This window comes from Hyalella azteca, unplaced genomic scaffold (genome assembly GCF_000764305.2).
Source record: "Hyalella azteca isolate HAZT.00-mixed unplaced genomic scaffold, Hazt_2.0.2 contig5826, whole genome shotgun sequence".
Taxonomy (NCBI): Eukaryota; Metazoa; Arthropoda; class Malacostraca; order Amphipoda; family Hyalellidae; genus Hyalella; species Hyalella azteca.
Window position 1 is genome coordinate 406,472 of NW_025936006.1, and position 23,666 is coordinate 430,137.

Here is a 23,666-nt window from a genome sequence, read left to right on the forward strand (position 1 = left end):
CAAACATTCAATCAGCAGCAATTCCATGACAACGAGCAACAGCAGAGAACGGACGATGACTCGCACAATGTATAGCACGGCCACTGCGGAGAGGTTATATGAGACGGATTTTTTTAATCGCTAATGGTGATATTGCAGCGAGATGATCAGCAAAACTTTTGTTGTAAACCTTTCAAGAGTTAGTTTCCGAGCTTCTTAAAGACTTCAGTCCAACAATTTTCATCTAAGAACTTTCGCCAAGAATCTATAAGTAATGAAGTTTTTTCAATTTATGAAGTTATATTTTTCCACAGAATTTAGGTCGTTCAAATGCGAACTTTTAATGAAGTAAAAAAACGTTTTTTAGAACATCGGAAGATATTGCAATAAGCTTCGTGCAGCAATTATTGACTGAGCTGCGCTCCATATGATGATAAAAACATCATACTAAATAAAAATGTGTTGACGAGGTAACATTCATCGAAGTGACAAAGGATTCGGAAGCCTCTTAAAGTGTGAGTGGTTCTATAATCATTGCACGCATGAATGACAAATAATTCCATAACAGGGTATCTAAAGAGCATGTGCATAGATCTAAGGCAATTTGTCATTTAGCGTGGGCTAGAGAGTGAAAATATATTTATTCATTCTTCCCCAGTCAAAATGTGTTACAATGACTGAGCGAGTGAGGGTCTGCGTGAACCCAGATAAGGTGAAGCCTTCAACACAGGTAAATGCCAAGATAGGTAACATTGGAGGCACTCAGCCCAGATAGAGACCACGTTAGATAACATTAAAGGCCCTCAGCACAGGTAGAGGTCAAGATAGGTAACATTAGAGGTCCTCAGCACAAGTAAATGGTAACATTAGATTGGTAACATTAGAGGCAGAGGTAAATGCCAAGTGAGGTAACATTAGAGGAACACGTTCAATAACATTGAAGGCCCTCAGCCCAGGTAGAGGCCACGTTAGATAACATTGGAGGCCTTCAGCCCAGGTAGAGGCCAGGTGTTGGTAGAATCCCTCAATATCCCCGCCGCCCTCCAGCACCAGTGACCGCCTCGCAGCCCTGCGCCGCAATCGCCATAAACTGCGACACCCGCCGTCGACGACAGCGTCCCCTGATTAAAACCCCGCTCATCCCCTGTTCTACGCTTCCCCTGGGATGAAGAGGCAGTCCCTTCTCAAGCCTCCTGTTCAAAATATCCTCTGGGGGAGCGAGGGTTACCCCCTCACACCTCCTGTTTAAATTATCTCCTGGGGGGCTAGGAAGTATCCCTTCACGCCTCCCTCTTCAAAACATCCCATGGGGTGAGCAGGCAACCTCAAAAAATATAACTCAGTACTCACTGCAGTGAGTGACAGAGAGCGCATTTTCTCTTCGACGAAAACGTAAAGTCACGGACGGACAGAGAGACGAATAGACAGACGGACATGACAAGCACAATAGCGCATTTTTTCCATAAATGAGAAAATGCGCTAAAAAACGTTAGAAACGAAGTTTGCCTGCCGTTTACGTAGATTTAACGTATATGCGAGTTTTTATGTTAAGGAACCTGAAAAAATAAGTACTCAGATATGGTCTCACTCTCTTCTGCTCATCGAACTCCAAATGAAAACTGACGGTCGCCACTGACATGTCGTGTTTAATTACTGCGATGGTGATACGACTTATCTGCAACAAAATAGTCTTAAATAATTAATTTCCTTGCCAGATCACTTATTTGCCTTTGCGTGGTTTTACGTAACTAGGCAAATTATAATTAGTATTACATATATATGGTCATAATATGTGTATGAAGTATATTAACCGTATAGAAATTTTCGTGATTTTAATAAAGAAATTAAACGTTTTGGAACGTTTACAAACGCTGCAGAGACATTGACCCCAGTCTGTACATATAAGAAGTAAGAACATATTCAGAATAAGGATTTTAGTTATCAAAATGATGTCATATGAAGAGAAATTTCTGTGAAAGAAGCAAAATCATATTTTTTTACGCGAACGATTCGTCCAAAATTAAATTAGAACAAAACCAACAATCTCAAATGACTGGCAGTGTTGCTGGCCAAAGATTTCTGATCCGCCAGTAAACAAATATGAATGGCTCATAATGCCTTTATACTTATCCACTTCCTTACCCGCAGCACGAGTAGAGAGTGAACGTAGCACTGATACCGCTTTTGATGACACTCCCGTCAGAATGACATACACAAGCGCAAAAATTACCTCACTATTTCCAAAAAGTCCCAATCATTTGCCTGAGTGTACCTGGGCAGAGAAGATCAGCCATTCTTTTAGTGGGCGCGAGATGTCAATTGCGTGTCCCGCACAACGCGGGTCCGATATTTAACTTACTACATGAAATTCAAACTTGTGAGAAGAAATTCTTTATTTTCCTAACCCAGGTACACTGTGGTTTTTTGGGAGTTCTTTACTGGCAAGTAAACTTACATCCGACGGACTTGCGGTGGTTGGGCAATTTCTTTGCCTATAAATTACGTTCTTTTTTTCTCTTTTGGGCCGAGGTCTCTCACAGAAAAATGAGTAAGACTTGGTCTAAATAAGGAAGCACTTTTTGTTCTATTATGGGTCATCCTGACCCATTTTGACAAGACAGAAGGACGTCTCAGTGCTACGTCCGCTCTCTGCTGTGTGGAAATGCGTCTATTCGGACAATTTGGCCCATTCATTACTCTGCGTGCGCCAACCATTGGGTAGGCGAAGAGCAGCTCGGGGAAGCTGTTCCCTCGGGGCGGGGAATTGGACAGCAAAAGAGACTGAAATATGGCGACTATGTTGCGTTTACAAAAATTACTGACACATATTGTCCAAATAATTACGCACTTACTGCACGTAGCAATGATACTCAGTTTTTTCTTAGCCAAACCGAGTCAGGATTACCCACACAAGGATTAAACTTGCATCGCTACTTGGACAATGCCTCACTCATTTCTCTGTGTGTGGCGAAGTAGTCGTCTGTGAATAACAGCGCTCGCCGGAGGCTACGGTCCTCCCGGTGCTTTACTTTATTCCTATGCTTATTTACTCATAAAAAATAATTGTTTATGAGGTTTAATTAATTTCATTCACGTCAGCTTTAAGAAGGATATCAGTTAGGAAAAAAGAATAATTCTTCGCAATGGTAAAATTCATCCTGGCGTTGGATGAAACGTATCGCGATAACCGAATATTATTTCGTGTTGTTAGTGTCTTGTCAAGAATATTCATTCACCTTGTCGGTGTGTTTAATATTAGCTACACACCGATGCGCCAATTACTCTGCATTCTGACAAATGATCTGCAGAATGCGTTTCTCCCGGTGAATACGTGGCCGGTGAATTCGTGGCCGTTGAATTCGTGGTCGTCATCGCATAAAATAATTACGTATTTATTGTAATGAGTGGCACGAAAATTCTCGGCATTCTTTACGCACCGCCTTCTGGATTCTAAAAAAATAATTTCTGTTCAAAATGCGTAATTAATGAGAATAAATTAATTTAAAAGTTTTGGATTAATGGGACTTGATCAAATTCTGCAATTGCATCTCTTCTTACTCCATTACACCTAAATTATGGCGTGGGTGAACGGTACATAGTTTGAACTGCAATTACATTGCTGCTCAATGGCGCTGTGAATACCTTGAAAGTTTATTCATTTATGTCAGAGCCTCAGTAACTGCGCACGTTTGGAAGATCGGTGAGGCCATGACACCCTATCAGAATTTACAGAAGAAAATCGACGGCCTGCTATCAGTCGACGAACGGCAAGTTATGTAGGCTGGTCAGTCATTTGGTGCCATTATTAAGCTTCATTAATTCCACAAGAGTTTGTAGTGCTCGCCCGCTGGCTCGACCATAACTATGTGTGATGACCAGAGCGGGTCAGACTAATTAAATAGTTAGTAAATAATCTCGATTGAGTAATATTCACAGCTGGTCTTATCTCAATAATTAGTGGTTAGAACGTTTATGAAACCTTTCAATTTAAAACAATCTCTGTCACTGAGATCTCACAGCAAGCTTTAACTTTGACCTCCTAGAACAGAATGATGGAATACAATTATCGAAGCCATCGGATAAATCACGGCACACTTCTAACACATTTTAACACATAAATTTATGTCCTGTGATTAACCAGATTCATGCATGCTTGTCCCATCGTGGATTTCTAGAGCCGGGACATCCAGGTCTTCACGACGAAGGCTGCCGACTTGCAATCTAAACGTTTTGGTTTCCCGACGTCCATCACAGCATCTAGAACCTCTAGCATCTCTATACTGTCCCTAGCATTACAGCATAGAGCCTCTAGCCTCTACATAGGTAGTAGCATCACGCCATCTAGAGCCTCTAGCCTCTCTATATGGTCCCTAGCATCAGATCATCTAGCCTCTCTATACGGTCCCTAGCATCAGAGCATATAGAGCCTCTAGCCTCTATATGGAGTTAGTAGCATCACGGAATATAGAGCCTCTAGCCTCTCTATAGATTTAGTAGCATCAGGGAATCTAGAGCCTCTAGCCTCTCTATAGATTTAGTAGCATCACGGAATCTAGAGCCTCTAGCCTCTCTATAGAGTTAGTAGCATCACGGAATCTAGAGCCTCTAGCCTCTCTATAGATTTAGTAGCATCACGGAATCTAGAGCCTCAAGCCTCTCTATAGATTTAGTAGCATCCCGCCATCAGGAGCCTCTAGCATATCTAGGGTCATGAGTAGCGTGGCCTAACTTCAGTCATGGCAGAACTTCTTGCAGGCTCTGCTCCCGAGTCAAGATAAAAAGAATCACTTAAAATGCGATTCAAAATAAACGGATTATTACTTCTGTCGCCGCTAACTTTCAGGCAGGAAGGATCACAAACTTTTACGCTTAAAGTTCTACGTCCTGCGCTTAAAGTTTATAAATTTAAATCTTTTTTAATGCACTTTTTCATAATGTGGAGCCATGCTGTAATAGGGACAGCAAATGGGCCTTCTCTGCGTTTGTCCAAAGCCCTTCGCAGTTTCAAAAATTTAAAATATTTTTGTTTGAGAGAAAGTTTGAGGAACACTTAATTTTTTCTTTTTTGTGAAATGAAACTGTTTTTTTAAATACGAATCTTGTATTGTATGAAAATAAACGAAAATTTGAAAATTTGAAATTTTTTTAAAGCTTTCAATTAAATACTTTAAATTTTTCCTCGCTACGATGACCAATTTACTGACTCCAAATAAGACATCAGTTCAAACTTTTAAGAAAAAAATTAAAAGAACTTCAATCTCGCGTAAATGATCTTAAACGGACACAATACACTATGTTTCCATTTCTTGAATTCCAATCCTTTCTGATGTCAAATTAATACAATTAAAAAGCTATCACAAAATCTTAGACAATTTGTAAAGCTTCGACTAACAAAAATAATATGAAATCTTGGCTTTACGATCTGGATTGAATTTTTTTACTTTCCAGCCTATGGGAGATTCCTTGATTAAACATGCAGGTAGCCGATTGCAATGATCAATAGCATACCCCCAAAAATTAGATCAGTACTCACTGCAGTGAGTGACAGAGAGCGCTTTTTCTCACGTCCGTCCGTCCGTCACGGAAGGACGTAACGGACGGACGGACATGACGAGCACAAAAGCGCTTTTTTCCGTAAATGAGAAAATGCGCTAAAACAATCGTTACCATTGTCGCCAAGGCGCAGGTTGTAAGTATAAGTTCAAGGTAAGGTATCAAGCGACCGGTGCAGTTGTTACGCAAGGTTTCGATGTTTTTTCTCGGCTGAGAGCGTCCTGGTGTAGCGGACAGGCCTCTAAAATATTGCTTCTTGAAACGCGAGACAAAGTGCCTTTCGAGACACTAAAATATTGGTGTTCTCAGGCGCACATAATGTTCCCCTACATTATTTTAACGAATAATGTTTGATGTCCTGAAAAATATTAAGAATATAATTTGAAATAAATCGTGTATAAAACACGCATCAAGCATCAAAATAATATGGAAATAACAATTAAACTAAAACACTCAATAAAACTCACTACAACACACACATGTCAAACTTCAATAATACCCACACTAATCTTAACTAAAAAAAACATCATTTATTAAAACCAGACACAACAAGCCTCACTACAACAAGCACCAAGTAAAGCGTCACTACCGCGTAAATATCACACCAGGCATCACCGCATCACATACTACCGGTCATCACTACATCACACCAAACATAACTACAACACAAGCCATTGGTATCCTTGTAACTTATTTGGGTTGATGGTTGAGCAAAAATTTTTGAACCATGGATTTTCGAGTTCAATGGAGCCCCTGACAAATATCTGTCAACATTCAAACAAAAAAAAAACAAGACATAAAAGCAAACAAACATTATATCCTGACTTATAAGCAAACAAACATTACATCCTGACATAGAATCAAACAAACATTATATCCTGACCTACAAGCAAACAAACATTATATCCTGACGTAGAAGCAAACAAACATTACATCCTGACATAGAATTAAGCAAACAAACATTATATCCTGACCTACAAGCAAACAAACATTATATCCTGACATAAAAGCCTGTCTCTTATACACATCTAGATGTGTATAAGAGACAGCAGCTGCAGCAGTAGCAACACGAGGCCTGTTGGCCCGACACGCAGCTGCTGCAGTAGCAACACGAGTAGCACTGCTGCTACTGCTACAACAAGGAACTTAAATTGTGCTACAACTCCAGTCGCAAGATGTCGCAACAACTCGTATCAGCTGATGCTGCAACACGATGCTGCTACATCTCTACACTCAGCAATTACGCTGTTGCAAAAAAAAACGGTGGATAAAACAGTGTAATAAATTAAATAATTGAACTTCGTCGCGTATATTGTATTATGACGGTAAATGGCTGATCACTTTACTGGTGTTCGCCCCATTGCGTCCTGATTGCTTCAGAAGTTTTTTCTTGATTAGCGCCACTAGGAACGCCATGCAAGAAGTTTAATGCTTCCATTGATGACTTAGCATAATAATTGTATAGAATTTGGCATGTGCATCTGATGAAAATAATTTATAAATAATGTCTTAAAAAATTTATAACATCCACGACAATATTTTTTCATATATTTTAAGTCTGTTATTGAAACACTGCTTTCAAAGCTATCGGAAAATTTCGATGACGGAATTTATTTAAAGGCTGTGAACAAACTTAAGATGCATTATAGTAGAAATAATCCACTGAAAACAACCTCCACAACAGCCGTTTGCTTATAATACGACAAAATATTTAAAATGTCTCTTCCAAAATGTTCCAAACTGCAATTGGATCTTCACATGAATGTTTCATTATTGATGGAATCACAAAGCTCTGCTCCAGCTGGTCGACTACAAAACTAGAATTACTTTAAATGTCGGCATTCTGAATTCACGATGCAAGGACAAATAAAATACAATTGAAATTAACGGTGGCACGCAGCCATGAGTTGTGCTGTGGTTTACAAAAGAGCGTTTTTAGTGTCACGATCAACAGACACGAGAGTCCTGGCCTGGCTGGGCTCTTCAAACAATCCAGGCGAAATTGTTGGCAGTTTTCTAGCAGTAAAAAGTATGAATCTGATGAACCTAACCACATCATAGTCGATGACAGAAATAAAAACTACCATTATATGGTAAAGTTAGAATTGTAATAATTAAAATTAAATTATGTAACGATGGATGGAGAATAACAGAAAAATTGCCGAGGTTTACTGCTTTACTAAGAAATGAATGTGATGCGTTAATGCTAAGCTCAGTACACAATTATTACAGCGCAGCATGTCACAATAATGCTAAGCTCAGTACACAATTATTACAGCGCAAAGTGAATTACCTTGGGTCTATTTGTGAAGGAACTCCACCCCCCGCCCCTCATTAAAGCCCCGCTGTGTCCGTAAATATTGACGTAAATGGATCGCAGTGGTATCGTTGAAAAGCTCAGAATGTCAGCTTTAAGATGAGACTAAGCATGTAACTGCAGCACAACTCAAGTAGAAACTATATTCAAAGATTTCAGCAGCTAATTACTTTATATCTAATACTTAAAGAACTCTCCCACCCGCTTCCCTTTAAAGAGACGTTATGAACGTAAATATTGGCGTACAGCGATGGCAGTGGTACCATTGGAAAGAGCAGAATTGCAGCTTTCAGATGAGCACAAAAACCGAAAAACGCCAAAATTGAAATTTTTGCTGAGGTCGATCCCCTTAACGCCCTTGTCCACATGTGTTGTCACGATAGAATGCATATGCCACTCATCGACTCCAATGTATTGACAATGAGTCAAACTTTCTAGAAGATAATCCCATTATTGAGACGTCATTGGTACAGAAATTCACTGGAAATGTGTCAAGTTCCACAGTAATAAGCCTGTAAGTAAAAATAGACCTACAACCCAACAGAAGCGTTGCCGACGCGTGCGACTAAATTGCCCCGACAAATTCGAGCGAGAGGTATCGCGGGAGATGGATTGCTCCAGCGACTTAATTCAGGATCCCTAGTGAATAAAAAGAGTAATTTAACGTTGCATGCGAGAAAAAGGTGTGAAAGTCACTTGACATTGACTGATCGACTGTCTCGCTAGCATTCAGGAGAACAGCCGACGCTGGCAAATGAGACGAGTAAAGCCATGCCACTGATCTGGCTTGCCAGCTCACGGGTGTCTTCTTTGAGTATCATCTTTATATCATCAGTGGAAACTAAATGACTAACGTTCGGCCGCCCAGACGCAACCGAGTATTTTAAATCGATTGACTAAAGCCCTAAAACGACTGCGGCCCACGCTCAGACATTAGCATGGCGGGAATAACTCCTGAGACTGAGACGAATCTCTTTAATCTGCTCGAAATCGATACGTGGATCTGAGCGCGGCGAGCCGATGAAAATTTGTCTTTTGTTTCGATATTCATGCACTATAACTTGATTACCGTCATGATCGTCTTTTCTACACCCTGTCGTAATATAGTGAATTTATAGCAATATTGTTACAAATGTAACTTGCAATGTCATCGCAAGAACATTAATTTTAACTTCTCTAGAATAACGTAATTATTTGCTTTATAAAGTTGGAGCTGAAGCCAGTCAGGACTTATATGCACATGAAACTTGTGTGAACAAGAGAAGACAGCATCCGTAAACACCGCAAGACTTTTTATAAGAAGGCTCAAAACTTGAATGTGAGGCACACAAGTTGGAATTTCATATGAACGGAAGTGAAAATTCTTTGACAGGCAAAGATAATGAATGGCTTCCTCGTGGCAGGGAGCAAAAAACATACAGTTTTCTACTCCAGTCAAACTTACGCCGGCAACGTTTCTTCCCCAAAAAGCTTTTTTTCTTTGTCTTATGTTAAAAACAAAAAGTTGCACAGCGAAGCTCCGAAGCAAAGCGAACGAGCTGTCGACACCGCAAAGAACGTCCTTGTCTAGGTTTTCAAGCACATTTTTCAACCGAAGATTCCTGGTCAAATGGAAACTCAGCTTTGGGCAGACGGGCGCATTAGGCTGCAGAAAGAGTGCCAGTTCTCACCGAGTTATAATTTTGTTATTTTTCTTTAACGAGGACAAATCCAAGGCCAACAAGGCGGAGACTCGTCATGAACCGACATTATTTCCCCGCCATGGAAAACATAAACAAACCCCCCGTGAAGAATGGAATTCGTCGTCCGTGTATCGCGGGTGCCAGCAAGATAGTGTTCAGCGTTGACAATGATGCATTTAGTTGAGGCATAAACATTAAACTGTGAAAACGACCTGAATTCATTTTCCTCCGAATGCATCAAGAAACATGAAAAAGTCATGCAAGTGATGTCTGTTGAGGTGGGTGAAGACTGCAGAGAAAAAATCAGGAATAATATAGCTTTGTGCAAACTTAATCGCTCACACGATTGCAGTCGAGCAATGGCGCTTATAGAGCTACAAATCAGTCACGTGTAAATGCTTCATTCAATTAATTGAATTTGGTTAAAAATATTGCACACGTCCATAACTAAAAAGTTTAAAACAACACATGCATCTCTAACCAGCAAAATCGAGGCTCACGAAACCGAAATAAGGAAGCATATCCAACACGATTCATTACTCGCCTGATTCGCTAAATCTATGATGAGCTCTTCAAATATTCATTGAATAATATTTGGAGGTCAGGGAATCACCAAGCGCTGTCAAGCCACTTCTCTCTACCATCAATTAAAATCTCGACAAGTTCTTAATGCGACTTCAGAAGTCAGCAGCAGAACAAGCACCACTCGAGTAAACACTCGGCCAGAGTAAGGGCTTCATAATTAATTTTGTTACGACCGATAAGAGCTTCGACCGATGCAGGAATTCTGTCCCGCTGTCCCTGCACCCGATCGCTCAGGACAGGTCGCGCTGCAATGTTAACTATCTAAATTAGATGAGCTTTAACTCACTGAACGCGAGTCGCTCTTCAGTGCTGGTGGAAAGTAAATTCGAGTTCGCAACTACGAAGTTCAAGTTAAGTCGCTTACTCGAGGGGTTTCAAGACTTTAACGTGTTAAAAATCTATGCAGATCCACTATTAATTGCCTCTTTGTATTAATTTTCAATGTGCATCTTAGTACCTAATTAAATTAAAAAAATATATTCACTACCTGAAAATTAAAGCTCTTCTTTCTCGTTATTTTTTTACGTGAAAACTTATAAAATCGCAGAATGTTCAAATTTAACCGAATTTAGTTCTTTTATCTCATTTCATACTCTTTTTAATATTTAGAATCGAATTTATATCTATTATAAAAGATTTCTTAACTACTGCCGTTTCCCTAGCCCTGTCTCAGAATATGGTGCGTTTGGGAGGCTCCCGGTCATGCTCGGTCACTCATATCGTCCAGAGGAGTTCATGGTTGAAGCAGAAGCCAAAACCTCGCGTGCTTGTCTGCACTTAACGACGTAATCGGACAGTCGGACAGCCCGATAATTGGATAAACTCTATGTTTTTAATTTGGCGGAATTGCCGTGCCCTGTTTAGATGATTGTTACAGTCATCTTAATTGATGGAATTCATGTGGCGGGCCAGAGATGTCAGATGAAGACAGTTAAACATTGCATCATCTGTACGGTCTCTTTATCTTTTGCCACAGGTTGCTTCCTCACGTGCATATGTCACGAGATAAACCTATTAAGCCTCTTCTGATATCCTCAACATGTTAAGAAACTATTTCAACTCCAGCTTCTGTAGCGATCATAGCTGAAAAAATTCACAGCCGAAATTCAAGATTATGCCGCGACAATCATTTGCACATTGAACCAAATTATTACTAGACTCACGTATAGGATTCATTATCAATTTGTAATTGACTTTAACTAAATACACGTGTATTTTAGCATGTATCTCATGCAGCGCAATATTAACTATAGAATCGTAATACATCGACTGAGCCATGAAACGCTATTTCGAGCCGAAGGGAGACGATACAGGTTACGCTGGCTCATCCATCGGGTCACGGCTTCAATTCCGAAAGCCAGTTTGAAGTGTAATTTAAATACGAGGCAAATAAGACCAAGACTTCATTGAAAAGTCAACACTTGACTTAAATTAAACTCTAAGTGGGACTATGAAGAGGCGAGTCGCTGAAGACTTTTCCGCGACCGCTCGTATCTACGGTCTAATGAAATGCAGAAACGTTCCCCAGGCGAAACGAAGACTAAAAGCCTTCGCGACGTGTGACGTAGCGGCGCTCCCGTGGGGAATGGTTATATGGGTCCTGCTAATGCTATTCCTACCAAAGATCGGCTACCGATTCACTTTTGAGCTCCTTTGGAGAGAAATGGCAAACTAAGAGAAAAGGGAGCTATGTACCATATACCACAGTTGGTGTTCACGCACAACTACCAAAGTTCAATTTGTTATCATAAGTTATTATCTCCCCATTTAATGTCCGATATGCAAATAAGAAGTCTACGCTTATTAATTATTATTATATATTTTTTAAACAAAAATCCCTGTACATTCCGGTTCGGTAAAATCTCAGGCGCGCAATATAAGTAGATGGCGCTCGTATGTTCTTAAATAATTTACAGCAACATCATGCGCGCATATACCACACAGATGTAGGTACTGGAATTAAGACCTGAAATCTCGCAGGTCCTGAAGGAGGTTCAAAGCAACGCGATGCGACGGACGTGGCCGCGGTGTGACGTGTGTCCAGTGCCAGCAGCGGCTGAAGTTCCCGCGTGTGTTTTCGCTCCGATAATTACGCTGACACTGAGCGAAGCTTCAACAAATTGTGGTGGAAGTTTCTGTCGAATTTGAGGCGCGCCCGACGGTTCAGAGACGTCACATCTCAAATTAAACGCACGCACAAGGCCGTCGCAATGACGTGTTACTTGGCCCTTACGCTTAGAATTGGGCGGCGTAAGGTGAGTGCTGCGTATGCGTTGCGAGGCCATGAGCCTTACATACTCGTATAAATAATCTCAGTTAGCAATGCACATTCACACTGTGGCAGTGGTAGATACTTTCCCAGTGAGTATCACTTTCACATCAGGACTGTGGGATGTAAAAATTCACAATGTGGAAGTGTGAGTGAACTTATCTACAGTGAACGTCTGTGACAGGTAGATTTATAAAATGCGGCTGAGTTGTGAACGGTGTTGTTACAGTGAGGCCGTGTGCTTTGAACAACCACAATGAGGCTCACACCACAGGAGTTAGTGGTAAAGCCCATCTTCTTTGACGGTTTGTTTAAAGTGCAGGTAGAGACTCGAAAACATATTCGCAACTTTAGGATCTCTTAACGAGTCGATCTACGTCTGTGCATGGGAAAAATCCTTTTTAAGTTTAAATAGTTTTATACCAGAATGGCATAATGATGATGAAGTGGCAATACAGATCGATTTACATTACGTGCACTGAATAACGCGGCAATATCACAGATAGGACTTGCCGTCAGTTTCGTATCATTTTTAAGAAACTCTCGTGCGTGTGGTCACGTTTACTCAAGAATGTGGTCGGAAACTTTTTGTTGAAAGCGCGCCCTGTAATTAGGACGCTCGTCTGGCCTGTTAAAGCATTTGCATGCACAGAATATTTGGTGTTTTGACCATTAAATTTGTTTCACCTACAAGAGAATTATTTAAACAAGGATTTCTACAGATATGAGCAATAAAATATTCCAATTTCACCCATACGACCACTGATAATATATGGAAATCATTTAGTGAGAGAATTTGTTAAGGATGAAGCACCCCACAGACCAATTGCCTGTCGCCCCATTTTTACAACACTTCTCTTTAACTTCACTTCTTGTCTGTTTGTCTGTCTGTCTGTCTGCTACAAATCTTGTAATCGAAATTTAATACACTTCTACTTATCCTATCGATCTGAAATGTTGCACACATGTGTAAAGTTGGAGACAATGCATGAATCAAATGTCAAAATAAATTATTTTACAAATGAAAAATTTTTTTTTCCATAATTAAAAAAATTGAAAAAATAATTTTGTCAGCTACAAATCTTATAACTGATATTTGACACACTTTTACCTGTCTAATTGATCTGAAATTTTGCACACTTGTGTGAAGTCAGAGGCAATACATGAATCAATTAACAGAATAAATAATTTTGAAAAAAAATTATCTATTAAACAAATGTATATATTTAAAAAAATTGAAAAGTTAATTTTTTTAATTTTTGAAAATTAGATGATAAATTCATTGTACATCTGTAAGATTGGAGATACTGGATTCTTTGGAAGTGTTGTCTTTAAAAAATAATTTTTAAACGTATATTATTAATTTCCATTATCTCACAAAGCAGTTCCAGTCGTTGAAAGTGTCCAGATTATGAGAGTAATTTGGAGGAATATATTCTAGTCATGGCATTTTTGTTTAATGAATGCAAATGATTTCATTAATATTAGTCAATTTTTTTATTGTCAGAACATTTATTTGACCGTCAAGTTCACATGGGCAATACTTTACAACAAAATTAATTATTAAAATATGTAAAGTTTAAACAATAACGAGGAACGCATCCCGCGTCTGTTCAGCAATGTCGTTCAAGTTGGGTGTCGTGTAGCCTGAGCTTCATGCTCTTCTTTAGACCCAAGGCAAATAACGCCAATGTATCTCATAGATCTTCAGAGCGTATGCATCTGTCCAGGCTGTCTCTATGCGGTCATCACAATGGCTACAACTGCCCAGCAATTGCTTCAATGAATAAACAAGTAAGTGCAGAGCCAGTCTATGTATCGCGTCTCACAAACAGGCAAATGTATGGCCATTTTGTTCGATGTCCGGAGACTTCTTCTGTCAACTCGATTATTACACTTGGCGGTCCTGGAACGAAGAGACTGTAATGCTGGCGAAGAAAACTGTGATGCTGGTGCAGACCGACCACTGACAGGGAAAAATGCAGCTTTTCCTCTCTTCCAAGTCAACTACTTTGAAACGACGCTGATCTCGAGTTGACTTCTTTGAAACAACATTTAATCAACGATACTTAAACGCTATATGCATGATGGGTGGAAAACATTCCTCACCATCCTTGGCACCGATAACATCCTTCATCATACTCAAACCATCTCCTGGAAATTTCTATGATAATTACACCTTATCCAAACCATGATTATCCAGTCGCTGCAATATATTTCCGCACAATTTCTTGTGATAATAAAAATATTATTTGTATAAATTAATTATTTAGGAAAATGATGCAGTATAAAAAATTATGCAAGATGAACGTACAAAAAATACGTTCGTATTTATTTATTTTGTCTATTCCTAAATATGTAACGAAAACGGTGAAAAACTAGCAAAAAGAAGCGTGTTCCCAAAATTCATTTTCAATCATCAATAAAAATTTAATTCAGCATTCGCTGAATGAAGTTACTTGCCAGTTAGCAGAAGCATTGCTTCCTGCGTGCACTAACTGTCTTTGTCGTCTATATATGAGCGTTAATCTATATTTATACCTCACAAGAAAACATAATCAAGAATCAGGAAAAAAACATTAAATAAATGAAATATTAGCTCAACAAACTTGCCTGATATGTAACTATGTTCTTCAATTCAGGCTTAACCCCACGTACGAAGTTTACAACAATAATCGTAAAAGAAAGTAAGATCGTTTTTTCCCGTGTCTCCATGCCGAAACATGCCTCAAGCCTAACATTACCGGTTTAATTATGTGTTGAGTCCCATGGTTCATCAAAACATTATCTAAGGCAGCGTGTCGAAATGCAAAATAATTAGGTAATTCGGGTAATGCAGGTCCGGTATTCTTAACTATATTTTGTTAAAAGGCAAGAAAACGCTTTTGTCGTCCCTTCATTCACGGCGCCAGCCTGACTCACTAACTCGCTTTTGTGCTTCGCGCGGCGGACTTTCAAGCCTCTGGACAAATTTGGTTCCTTGATAAACTGAGCGGTCAGCAACTCAGAAGATATCTTGGGGCTCAAAGTTCCTCTATCAAGATTAAAAAAAATAAATATTTATTGTAACGACCCTCCTTTTTCTGAGTGGTTGGTGATGCTCAAAGAATTTATCAATATTTCTTCCAATTAGTCTTGACATAACCGTATTTAGGAATCGGTATATAGAAAATTTATTGCAAGTTACCGATTTGTTTACGTAAACTCGAAATTTCTTCTTCCAACAGAGGAAGGACTATTGGCCGAATATTTTTGAGCTAAAGACTGTTTTTTGGTAAATTTGGTTAGCGTTATCAATGTCTCACAAATGAATGGTACGCTTTAGAAACTCTCGCATTATTCTCAAACCTCCAAATTTGGCACGTATAACAAATATTTAAATACCATTAATGTATATTTTGTAAACAAAAACTAATAGAAAAATACGCACGACATTTTAATGTGAGTGATAACAATATAATAAACAATGTGAAATTCCATGATATTAATCATAAATATACAATATTATGAAAATAGTTTGCAGCTGCAGTAGGTTTAGTTTATCGAAAATGCTACAACTGAACACAGCGCTAAAGCTTCTGTATTCCTGTACCAAATAAGTTCCCTCGCGTGCCGTCCAACACAAACTGTATCCACTCTACCCTCGGTCACGACACGCCATCGCCAGTGTAAAAACAGGGCTAATTTTCCTGCAAGTTTATCGTCGGTTCGAAAATGCGCATCCAGGCCTTCATTTGGAAATGGCGGACGCGCGCGGTACTTCTTGCCGAGCACTGGCCCCGCAACACGGCGAGGTAGCGACCTTCATCGCCCCCAAGAAATGGTTTCTGGTAATTTTTCGAATCGAGGACATCGGTGCAGCGGCCTTGGGCACGTTCCAAAATTTCTCGATTTGAGGCAGCACTTTGGAGCGCCAACATATTTCCTGAATATTGTACTTTGCGTTCGCCCTAGAAATATCGAAAGTCTTCCCCAAAAATCGACAACGATATTTTGCCGGCAAAGGAGACGTGTCCTCACCTAAAGTAAGAATTCCTATTCAATTTAGGGAGGTCCTTGAGGGAGGAAGAACACTAGGTGGATCGTGGGGGTGTCCATACACTCACCCTTATTTATTATTAGCATAAGATAACAGAATTTTTTGTATAACACAGGTTACAGCATCATGTAGGTACACTAATGTACTGCAGTGTAATCTGCCTGGAAGCACCGCTACGATAGTCGCTAGATCTCTGGGGCTGTACTATCATAAATCATTGCCTGCTATTCAAGCCGCCTAACCCCCCAATCACAGAGGAAAAATACTCTGCGAGTATCGTATCTATCTACCCTAACAAAGTTTAAGGTATGCTAGAGACTCTGCGACACATTCGCTATAGTTGGGGTAAGGTTGTTAGGTCCTTACGTGTACTTGGCCTCCATGTACACTTAGGTCTTTACGTGTAATCGGGGCGTTACGAGTACTAAGGCTGATGCCTATGTTTGAGCAAGTTTTGATACAGCGGCGCCAGATCGGGAACTTGAACTTAGCGATTACATCAAACATGACATCCAACTACTGGTAATATAGGTGGTATGGTTGGAGGTCCTAACGAAATACATCGGGGGGCAGGAGGAAACTCTATTCATATCCGTCCATATATAGCTTCATGGGAAGAGCGTAGGCGACGAACGATGAAAACATCGTGAAGATCAAAAGCAATTCAACAATTATGTGAAAACAATTATGAACGTAATAAGAATATGACGTCCTTATAGATCAGCAAGAGAGTTAAAACAGGATGTCAATCAAAATGATGAACGACATAACTGTCGTATTTTTGGAAACTCACTATAGAAACTTTGGGCCCCAAGATTTCTTCTGAGTTGCTGACCGCTCAGTTTATCAGGGAACCAAATTTGTCTCGAGGCTTGAAACTCCGCCGCGCGAAGCACAAACGCGAGCTAGTGATGAGTCAGGCTAGCGCCGTCAACGAAGGGACGACAAAAGCGTTTTCTTGTTCGAAAAAAAATGATAAATAAAAAATGGATAACAATACCTAACCTGTACTTCTTTAGTTATCTAAATATTTTGCATTGCGACACGCTGTCTTAGATAACATTTTAGTGAACCATGTAAGACGACACGTTGTTCATGGCGTGTGTTGTGATGAACCATGTGAATTATGAACCGTACGAGTGTATTTAAGAGTGTCGTTGTCAACTTTGTATGCGGAATTATCACTAAATTGCAGGAACCTAATGACTTTGCAGACAAGTTTGTCATTTTAGTAATTTTATTTATTTATTTTTAGCGTATCCTGTATGTTTCATTTTGTGCCTAATATACCAATTGACGCTTTTCCGCATAGTTACAAGATGCCATCTTTTTACAGTCAATATTACTGAATTTAAAAAAAAAGGCGAATAAAAAATTCTGAGAAATAAAATGATGGATTGTAGAAGAAAATGACGTTGGTTATAGCGATGTAACTGCGTGTAATAGCAACAAGATGACGCCGACTACTCACGGGAATAAGGCAGCAAGTCGCGTGCCGTGAAGCTGTTACAGGAACACGATCAAGGGAAACAAGCGAGGCGGAGGCTCTGTGTTGGCCTAAGTGTAAACTTTATTAGCAAGATGGCAGCCAGACACGCACACGCCTTACTTTGAGTAAGTTTTGGTGCGGTGAGTTGTGTCTTCTTAAAAATAATCTCCTAGTCAACTTTTTACCAGGAAGCTGGCTGTGCAGCTAGAGCTCTGAAACTAAGTTCAGCAACTTCATTTAGTATTTCAATGAACTTAAGATTGACTTCCTTTTATAAACGTGACGATTTCTGGAAATTATCATTTACCACATGAATTGATAATATTCTTGAAATTCAAATCTCACGCAAAATCTTATAGGATAAAATCTAAAAATTTTAATAAAAAATAATGACGGAACCTCAGTGTCAGAATATTAATTTCGTCAACGAATTCTCAAAATTTTGTAGAATTTTTTAAATCTAAATCGCATACTGATTGAGACATTGTAATTTCAGAAAAAGTGCCTCCCCTTAACACCGCTTACCGAAGACAGAGGAGCGCGAAGGTGATAATATCATCAAAAACTCAGAGCAGAGCTAAGAGGAAACTTGAAGCCTCTTCGCAGCAGCACGAGGCCTGTTGTCCCGACACGAAGCTGCAGCAGCAGCAACACGAGGCCTGTTGTCCCGACACGAAGCTGCAGCAGCAGCAACACGAGGCCTGTTGTCCCGACACGAAGCTGCAGCAGCAGCAACACGAGGCCTGTTGTCCCGACACGAAGCTGCAGCAGCAGCAACACGAGGCCTGTTGTCCCGACACGAAGCTGCAGCAGCAGCAACACGAGGCCTGTTGTCCCGACACGAAGCTGCAGCAGCAGCAACACGAGGCCTGTTGTCCCGACACGAAGCTGCAGCAGCAGCAACACGAGGCCTGTTGTCCCGACACGAAGCTGCAGCAGCAGCAACACGAGGCCTGTTGTCCCGACACGAAGCTGCAGCAGCAGCAACACGAGGCCTGTTGTCCCGACACGAAGCTGCAGCAGCAGCAACACGAGGCCTGTTGTCCCGACACGAAGCTGCAGCAGCAGCAACACGAGGCCTGTTGTCCCGACACGAAGCTGCAGCAGCAGCAACACGAGGCCTGTTGTCCCGACACGAAGCTGCAGCAGCAGCAACACGAGGCCTGTTGTCCCGACACGAAGCTGCAGCAGCAGCAACACGAGGCCTGTTGTCCCGACACGAAGCTGCAGCAGCAGCAACACGAGGCCTGTTGTCCCGACACGAAGCTGCAGCAGCAGCAACACGAGGCCTGTTGTCCCGACACGAAGCTGCAGCAGCAGCAACACGAGGCCTGTTGTCCCGACACGAAGCTGCAGCAGCAGCAACACGAGGCCTGTTGTCCCGACACGAAGCTGCAGCAGCAGCAACACGAGGCCTGTTGTCCCGACACGAAGCTGCAGCAGCAGCAACACGAGGCCTGTTGTCCCGACACGAAGCNTACCGATCAATGCTGTCTTCACTACCGATCAATGCTGTCTTCGCTACTGATCAATGCTGTCTTCACTACTGATCAATGCTGGCACTTGCTTGAAAAATTACATTTAAAACTCGAAACATTCATGCAAAATAAACGGCGACGAGGTTTATATACATGGGCCGACTGACCACTAGAACGCTGTTTATACTGTTTTTCGCCGTTATTTCGAGCAGTTCACACAGTAAAGGTGCCCTTGGTTGGAACTTATTCCTTAGTTGAAATATGACGTTGAAGCCGAATTTGTAATTTGTAATATTTTGCGCATTTTTCTATTATTCGACATTGCCAGCAAAAGTGTGCATTATATATTAGTCGTGATGAACAAACCTGAAAGTTTTATAACGTAGGTATTATTGAGGTAACATGAATTCTCTTAAGTTTCCCAATCGAGGCGGTCTATAGACACAAGGTGGATGCTGTTTGCTCGATGAAGTCAAGTGCAAACTTCAAACAAGATCTAATTATATTTAAATGAGCTGCAGACTCGTGCCAAACGCTAATGCTATTTCCAGCAGCCCAAAGAAATTCACCGCCATTGCCTAATGATGAACTTTTCAGCGGATCGACCGACAAATTGAGCGAGCGTCGCCAGCTAGAGCTTCCAATTTTAATGAGCGCAAAATGTATCGATAAATGTTTCTTCTACAACGCCTCCGCTATAGATACGTTGAATGAACAAAACTCCGATATTTATTTAATTTTTATTTATTTATTTATTTATTTTTATTTAATATTTGATGTTTTAATTTTGCTGGAACTCCAGCTCAATCAGGCAGAGCTCTACTCGTAGCATCTTTTTCTTCGCTTATCAAGCATTATTTCTTCGTTCAATATGCATTTATTTCTTAAGAAAATATGAATGGATTGACAATCACTTCGCGAAGCAAGTTAGCTAATAGCATTAAAAAGAGCAGCCGTTTTCATTTGATTTAAACTGTACCACAGATCGACAAATTTTTGTTTCTTCTTGCAACCAAATTTATTCTTCATGTGAAATATTATATCGGAAACCCGATGATCTGGGCTCAAGTAGTTACTATGTACAGCAGAATTTAATTATTTAGTTCAAACTTTGAACACAGTAAAGCTAATGAAATGAACTGGAAATTGAATTGACCTGGTGGGGTGACATTTGGACAATACGACCGATTTTTTTCTCTGAGTCTATGACTGATAACGGATGTGGCGTTTATTGTGTTCTCGTGCTTTATGAATTATTTCATACACAGCTTAAAGAATGAGTAATAAATACATGAATAACATAACAGTACAGTATGAGCTAATTTTTTCCAGTTCATATGAAATATTATATCGGAACCCGACAATCTGGAGTCTAATAGTTATTATGTAGAGCAGAATTTGATCATGAAGTTCAAACTTTGAACATAGTGAAGCTAATTAACTGAACCGTTTAATTAGGCCTATAAAGCCTCATTTACTTCTATAGCCAGGAAGTGAACGGTTTTAGTCGACACCTTACTTATACGAAGAGATTCGTTTTTAATTACGTTTATTTTTCCACTTTTCTAGCCAATAAGTAACATAAAAAATATTAATATAAACAAAAATACTATAAATAATAAAAATATGAATAATAAAAATTCAGGGTGCGTTCAGTAGAATATAATTCCTGACGTCAGCCAAAATGTGCTTGAAATATTCGGTTTACATTATCAATTGTTCAGAAAGATCAAGGTATGCACCAATCGTTTACACTTGAAGCTTATTGAATTCAACTGTGAAATATGTTCATTGAATTTTCTAATTAGTTTTGAGCTCTTTTTCAATTGGTCTCTTATGGGCAAGAGGAAAATTCCGATAATTTCATCGTCTAAAAAAATTCCTTTAAATTTATGTAATAATGATAAATAGCAAAAAAATTACCTTTCGTGTCAAAATAATCTATGCTCGATTTCTTCAGAACTCATACGCAAAATTCATCAGTGCAGCGAATTACATATAATTCATTGTCCAAAACTCGGCTCAATTCATCCCAAATCTCGTTGAATACTCAGACCAACAACTCTTATTTACATACTTAAGCAACAAAAGAGTCCCGTTAGGAAGCACATATATCGGCAAAAGCACTCGTTGTGGCATCGTTTGCATATAATTAGATGCTAGAAAAGCTCGAGCACTTGCGTAAATTGCGTCAACACCAACCTTCAGGGTAAAAGTGGTGAGCCAAGCCAGTCTAGGGCGGAAAAATTGCGGGCTCAGCATCTATGAGATAAAAAAATTCCTACTAGGCTACTAGGGAACATTTTGGGGTAAAACCTTCGGGTACGACGTTGTCTAAGGAAAAAACAGCACTGTATTGTGTTTCAGGGCAAAAACTGTTGACAGCAACCGAGCGATCCTATTAATGCCTTACAGGAAATTTTTGGACGAAAGAATGTCAAACAAAAGAAGCCAATATGAAGCCTCATTAAATAAATTGCGATGAACATTTAAAACTGCGTTGTATATGCTATTAATGCAGCTAATACGTAGTACAGGACAGTGCAGGGATTTGTAAAAGTGAGTGACGGCGATATTCCCGCCATCTTGACGTTTCCGCCATCTCGAAGTTCCCGCTATCTTGACGTTCTCGCTATCTTGACGTTCCCGCTAACTTGACGTTCCCGCTATCTCGACGTTCCCGCTATCTTGACGTTCCCGCTATCTCGAAGTTCCCGCTATCTTGACGTTCCCATTATCTTGACGTTCCCGCTATCTTGACGTTCCCATTATCTTGATGTTCCCGCTATCTCGAAGTTCCCGCTATCTTGACGTTCCCTTGACTGACGCTGCCTTGCTCGCCGCACCTTCAGCTTGCCGAGTATCGAGAAATAAATTCACCCGGATATTGTAGCGGTTCATTAAATGCAATAAATACATCAATGGATTGGATAAAGCTTAGAAAATTTAAGGCCTTGCCATAATATTCAGAAGCACTTCTCCATTTCAGTACATTAGTTCAAAGAAAGAAAGCGGAGATTTTTCACGTCTGAAAATTTCTCAAATCAGGAAGTGGTTGAGAGGAAGAGGAGCGATGCCAAGACCATCTCGAGTGTGTTTTCTCGACGGTCATCGCGAGGGGGGCTTTAAATTAAATGGATTAGCTGAGCTTAACTTCTACAGGATTGGATTTAGCGAGCCGAAGGAAACTGACTCCTGAAGTGAGTAGCAAAGTGAAGAGTAACTGCTCGTTTTTAAGACCTTGAGTGAGAAGGCGAGTCGTCTGAGCGAGTGGAACCCGCCTGCGGTGCCTGGACGGCGCAACACTGCTGCTCTCGCCGGCTGCGCTCGCATGGACGGCGCAATACTGCTGCACAGTCGCTCCCTGAAATTTATCATGTAACCAAAAAAGGCTGAAATAATTACTTAGATCTCCACGACGCTAAGGTTTTTACTAGCAGTTACAATTTATTTTTAAACCTAGATTTCCATTTTCAAACTTCTCATGAGTAGCGTCGAAAATTATCACTAACTCAATAAAATTACGGATAAAATATCCTTCGTATTGCTACCAGATAAAAGGCTCGTGTAGTCTAGACACGCAGTTCACGCTCTCATGCATCGCATAAAATAAATTATTCAGCCAATGCATGCCCGTGTCTCCAGCACGCGTCAACCGCCCTCGATTTGCCAAAAATTCCAAAATTATGTCAACGAAAATTTCGGACGAGATTCGGCGAAAATCCGAATAATTTCTCGACGTGGAAAACTTTCATCTATGCCGGCATAATTCACCGCGGCTGAATGAATGTTTCCGAAAGGATTTGGAGATTCGTGATAGGAATATTTCTTATTCCTAAATACTGATAACTTCGCCATGAAATGTTACAAATTTGTTGGATTGAGTTTTCAATGTTGTAATAAATTGATATTTAAACCTACAGAAGCATGACATATTATAGTAGAACATTCCTATAAAATAGGACAAATTTTGAGGAAACTCTTATTATAGCACTCAAGAACCCAAACAAATTAATATTTGTCCCAAAGCGTTTGCAAAGAAGAACGACTTCAATTTTAGTAGCCAAGGAATTCTCTAAGAGATCCGAATAATCCTGCACGTAAGAGGCTATTCTTGAAATAAGTCTCGCTGGCCGTGGCATAGCAAGTGTTTCTCTGGAACATCTGGAATATTCCGTCGGGGTCGCATCGACATAAGGACAAGGAATTCCGTGCCGAATAAGTAGCACAAGTAAACAACTTTGCAGTTTCATTGAGTTTTCTTCATTTCTTTTG

At 40.1% G+C, this 23,666-nt stretch overlaps 1 protein-coding gene across 1 annotated transcript; it reads left to right on the forward strand.

Annotated features, from left to right (window-relative positions):
* Positions 1-652: 652 nt before the first annotated feature.
* On the forward strand, positions 653-22,773 carry LOC108676304 (involucrin-like). Its single transcript, XM_018164365.1, has 3 exons — positions 653-725; positions 18,410-19,368; positions 22,630-22,773. Exons 1-3 carry the CDS (start codon positions 653-655, stop codon positions 22,771-22,773), a joined length of 1,176 nt encoding a protein of 391 aa, XP_018019854.1.
* Positions 22,774-23,666: the final 893 nt, after the last annotated feature.